Source organism: Palaemon carinicauda, chromosome 30, assembly GCF_036898095.1.
Source record: "Palaemon carinicauda isolate YSFRI2023 chromosome 30, ASM3689809v2, whole genome shotgun sequence".
NCBI lineage: Eukaryota > Metazoa > Arthropoda > Malacostraca > Decapoda > Palaemonidae > Palaemon > Palaemon carinicauda.
In genome coordinates, this window is record NC_090754.1 from 1771821 (window position 1) to 1776944 (window position 5124).

At 38.1% G+C, this 5124-nt stretch overlaps 1 protein-coding gene across 1 annotated transcript in view; it reads left to right on the top strand.

The window, feature by feature from the left end:
* The first annotated feature begins 636 nt into the window (after positions 1–636).
* The window catches only part of LOC137623892 (golgin subfamily A member 6-like protein 22), a 5378-nt gene continuing 890 nt past the window's right edge, over positions 637–5124 (top strand). The window contains exons 1-5 of the mRNA XM_068354692.1: positions 637–978; positions 1411–1551; positions 3129–3494; positions 3925–4065; positions 4287–4478. Of these exons, the coding sequence (XP_068210793.1) occupies positions 637–978; positions 1411–1551; positions 3129–3494; positions 3925–4065; positions 4287–4478 (1182 nt within the window). The remainder of the gene's footprint in view (positions 979–1410; positions 1552–3128; positions 3495–3924; positions 4066–4286; positions 4479–5124) is intronic.

Sequence of the window (5124 nt, forward strand, 5' to 3'; positions counted from 1 at the left end):
CGATTGCTGTTGTTGTTGATGATGATGATGATGATGATGATGATGATAATAATAATAAAAACCACCCCAATCAGGGAAGTAGCTGTGGCAAATTGCCACCCAGTGGACTGTTGAGCACAAAACAGTAATAGTGGTAGTTTGCCGTTAAAGACAGTTGGCAGTGTGTGGACGACTGTGTTGGTGTCCATAAAATATATATATGTTTCTCTGTTTTGGAGTTTGGGTTGTGGTAAATTTAAGTTTGTTTTGTTAGTGTTTAGTTTTAAGCTTTATTTATTTTGAGGGTTTATTTGAATGGTGGTATGATTAATGTCTATTTTGTGTTAAGTGTATGATTAGTGAAAAGTGTGATTTTTTTGGTTTATGTTGAGCGTTTTAGTTTGTAAGGAAATATAGTTTTAAGGATATGTTTGGTTTTTTTGTGTCCTTTTGTCTAAGAGTCCAGTTTATGATAAAGTAATAGGAAAGTTTGTTTTGTGGAGACCATTGTCAGTAAGTGTGATTCAGGGTGTGGGGGTTGTCCTTGCAACATCCCGCCACATTATTTTGGCGCCCGAACAGGGACAGCCGAGGTGGGATTGAACCAGACTCTTTTACAAAGGTTATATTTAGGATTTAGATTTAAGGTTGATGACAATGGAAGGCAAATTAAAGGCTTTGGAGGAAGAATTGCGTCATTATAAAGAACGGGAGCAGAAGTTGATAGTTGAGAAAGAGAGATTGCTAGTAGAGAATGAGAGGTTAAACTGGGAGAATGAAGTGATGCAGAAGGAGCTTAGGGAGTTGAAGGGAACTGTAGAGAAAGTGGAAGAATGTTTTGAGATGAGGATGAAAGAGAATGAGGAACGAATTGAGAAACAAATGGAAGATATGATGGGGCAAGTAATGGGGATGATGAAAACTTTCAAGGGTGAGGGTGCAGTCGGAGGAGTGGTTTCTGCTTCGGGTAATGGGGTGATAGTGGAAGAGAAGGTTAAGGTAGGTGGTAATGGGTAAGGAAGTGATAGTGATAGTAATAGTGAGATTGAAGATAAGGGAATTAAGCAAAGTAAGAATGAACAGAAATGTGATAGGAAGAATGAGGAGAAAGGTAAAAGTAATATGAAGAGAGAAAAGAAGAAAGGTCAGGATGAGAGTGAAGATGATCATGAATGGGTGGAAGTGGTGAGTAAGAAAAGGGCTAGGAAGAGTATAATCAAGGATAGAAGTATGAGTGTGGAATTAGATTCGTTATATTCTAGCGAGGAAGTAGGAAACAAGAGGGAAGGTAGCAGTGATGATAGCAGTGAGAATGAACGTGATGTGTGTAAGACTGTGTTGATGAGAGAGGTACCTCGGTGTGAAAGGTTCAATGAGCATAGTATTAGGGATGTATACGAGTTTTTCAATGAGTATGAGAGGTATTGTCAGGATAAGTATGGTGATAGTAAGAGAGTTTGGGCTAGGGAGTTAGGAGAATATTTGACTGGGCATTTGTTGACGATGGATGATGTGATAATGAGTGTAGGTGACGTTGATTATGAAAGTGTGAAAAAGAGAACAATTGAGCAGGTAAAACTTATGAAAGGGAGTGTTAGGTATAAGCGTAAAAATGACTTTGATGAAGCACGGATGAATGCAGGAGAACCGATATCGATGTATGTATGTAGGTTGGAAACTTTAGCTAGGAAGAAGTATGGGGATGAAGGGATAAATGAGAATAAGGAGTTAATGAGGAAGTTTTTGGCAACAGCACCTGAGAATGTGTGTGAATTTATTAATTTGAAACGGAAGGAGAAAATGAGGTGGATGCAAGAGAGATTGACATGGGATGATATACTAGAGATAGTTGAGGATTATGAGTTAGATATGTGCATGAAAGAAAGTAAATCTGTAAGTGTAAGAACAGGAATGAAAGAAAGTGTAATAGAATATGGTAGTTATAAGGATACATTTTTGAGAGGGCCAATGAGGATGGATGATCAGGTAGTAGATAGGAGTGTTAGGGCGAGGAATGTGGGAATACCTGTAAGGACAAATGACGGATTTGGCAAAGTGAGGGGTGAGGAATTTTATTTGTATTTTTTTTTTTGCCAAATCCTGAGAGAGAGAGAGAGAGAGAGAGAGAGAGAGAGAGAGAGAGAGAGAGAGAGAGAGAGAGAGAGAGAGAGAGAGAGAGAGAGAGAGAGGTAGTGTATCGATTGTTTTTGGTGAGAAAAACTGTTGGTATAAATGAGATTGTTTGTTTATGTTTTTAGTTAGGTTATGGCAGTTGTAAATGTCTTGGGTGAATGCTTATTTTGATTTTGACTGTAGCTAGATGCTATTGTGAATACTGGATTATATTTTATATAATTTTTCGATCAGTGTGGAAGTGTTTATTTATTCAAAAAGCCGTGATTCCTCCTTTGTGAGACTTACTCATTTGGAGAGAGTTCACTTGAATGTTTACTCGATTGTTGATGACTTGGCTTGTATAAGGAACTTGATAAAGCTGCTGAGATTTCGATAATTGTTGATGACCCGGACCGAATTAAATTCCGATTGCTGTTGTTGTTGATGATGATGATGATGATGATGATGATAATAATAAAAACCACCCCAATCAGGGAAGTAGCTGTGGCAAATTGCCACCCAGTGGACTGTTGAGCACAAAACCGTAATATTTGTAGTTTGCCGTTAAAGACAGTTGGCAGTGTGTGGACGACTGTGTTGGTGTCCATAAAATATATATATGTTTCTCTGTTTTGGAGTTTGGGTTGTGATAAATTTAAGTTTGTTTTGTTAGTGTTTTAGTTTTAAGCTTTATTTATTTTGAGGGTTTATTTGAATGGTGGTATGATTAATGTCTATTTTGTGTTAAGTGTATGATTAGTGAAAAGTGTGATTTTTTTGGTTTATGTTGAGCGTTTTAGTTTGTAAGGAAATATAGTTTTAAGGATATGTTTTGTTTTTTTGTGTCCTTTTGTCTAAGAGTCCAGTTTATGATAAAGTAAGTGGAAAGTTTGTTTTGTGGAGACCATTGTCAGTAAGTGTGATTCAGGGTGTGGGGGTTGTCCTTGCAACATCCCGCCACATTATTTTGGCGGCCCGAACAGGGACAGCCGAGGTGGGATTGAACCAGACTCTTTTACAAAGGTTATATTTAGGATTTAGATTTAAGGTTGATGACAATGGAAGGCAAATTAAAGGCTTTGGAGGAAGAATTGCGTCATTATAAAGAACGGGAGCAGAAGTTGATAGTTGAGAAAGAGAGGTTGCTAGTAGAGAATGAGAGGTTAAACTGGGAGAATGAAGTGATGCAGAAGGAGCTTAGGGAGTTGAAGGGAACTGTAGAGAAAGTGGAAGAATGTTTTGAGATGAGGATGAAAGAGAATGAGGAACGAATTGAGAAACAAATGGAAGATATGATGGGGCAAGTAATGGGGATGATGAAAACTTTCAAGGGTGAGGGTGCAGTCGGAGGAGTGGTTTCTGCTTCGGGTAATGGGGTGATAGTGGAAGAGAAGGTTAAGGTAGGTGGTAATGGGTAAGGAAGTGATAGTGATAGTAATAGTGAGATTGAAGATAAGGAATTAAGCAAAGTAAGAATGAACAGAAATGTGATAGGAAGAATGAGGAGAAAGGTAAAAGTAATATGAAGAGAGAAAAGAAGAAAGGTCAGGATGAGAGTGAAGATGATCATGAATGGGTGGAAGTGGTGAGTAAGAAAAGGGCTAGGAAGAGTATAATCAAGGATAGAAGTATGAGTGTGGAATTAGATTCGTTATATTCTAGCGAGGAAGTAGGAAACAAGAGGGAAGGTAGCAGTGATGATAGCAGTGAGAATGAACGTGATGTGTGTAAGACTGTGTTGATGAGAGAGGTACCTCGGTGTGAAAGGTTCAATGAGCATAGTATTAGGATGTATACGAGTTTTTCAATGAGTATGAGAGGTATTGTCAGGATAAGTATGGTGATAGTAAGAGAGTTTGGGCTAGGGAGTTAGGAGAATATTTGACTGGGCATTTGTTGACGATGGATGATGTGATAATGAGTGTAGGTGACGTTGATTATGAAAGTGTGAAAAAGAGAACAATTGAGCAGGTAAAACTTATGAAAGGGAGTGTTAGGTATAAGCGTAAAAATGACTTTGATGAAGCACGGATGAATGCAGGAGAACCGATATCGATGTATGTATGTAGGTTGGAAACTTTAGCTAGGAAGAAGTATGGGGATGAAGGGATAAATGAGAATAAGGAGTTAATGAGGAAGTTTTGGCAACAGCACCTGAGAATGTGTGTGAATTTATTAATTTGAAACGGAAGGAGAAAATGAGGTGGATGCAAGAGAGATTGACATGGGATGATATACTAGAGATAGTTGAGGATTATGAGTTAGATATGTGCATGAAAGAAAGTAAATCTGTAAGTGTAAGAACAGGAATGAAAGAAAGTGTAATAGAATATGGTAGTTATAAGGATACATTTTTGAGAGGGCCAATGAGGATGGATGATCAGGTAGTAGATAGGAGTGTTAGGGCGAGGAATGTGGGAATACCTGTAAGGACAAATGACGGATTTGGCAAAGTGAGGGGTGAGGAATTTTATTTGTATTTTTTTTTTGCCAAATCCTGAGAGAGAGAGAGAGAGAGAGAGAGAGAGAGAGAGAGAGAGAGAGAGAGAGAGAGAGAGAGAGAGAGAGAGAGAGAGAGGTAGTGTATCGATTGTTTTTGGTGAGAAAAACTGTTGGTATAAATGAGATTGTTTGTTTATGTTTTTAGTTAGGTTATGGCAGTTGTAAATGTCTTGGGTGAATGCTTATTTTGATTTTGACTGTAGCTAGATGCTATTGTGAATACTGGATTATATTTTATATAATTTTTCGATCAGTGTGGAAGTGTTTATTTATTCAAAAAGCCGTGATTCCTCCTTTGTGAGACTTACTCATTTGGAGAGAGTTCACTTGAATGTTTACTCGATTGTTGATGACTTGGCTTGTATAAGGAACTTGATAAAGCTGCTGAGATTTCGATAATTGTTGATGACCCGGACCGAATTAAATTCCGATTGCTGTTGTTGTTGATGATGATGATGATGATGATGATGATAATAATAAAAACCACCCCAATCAGGGAAGTAGCTGTGGCAAATTGCCACCCAGTGG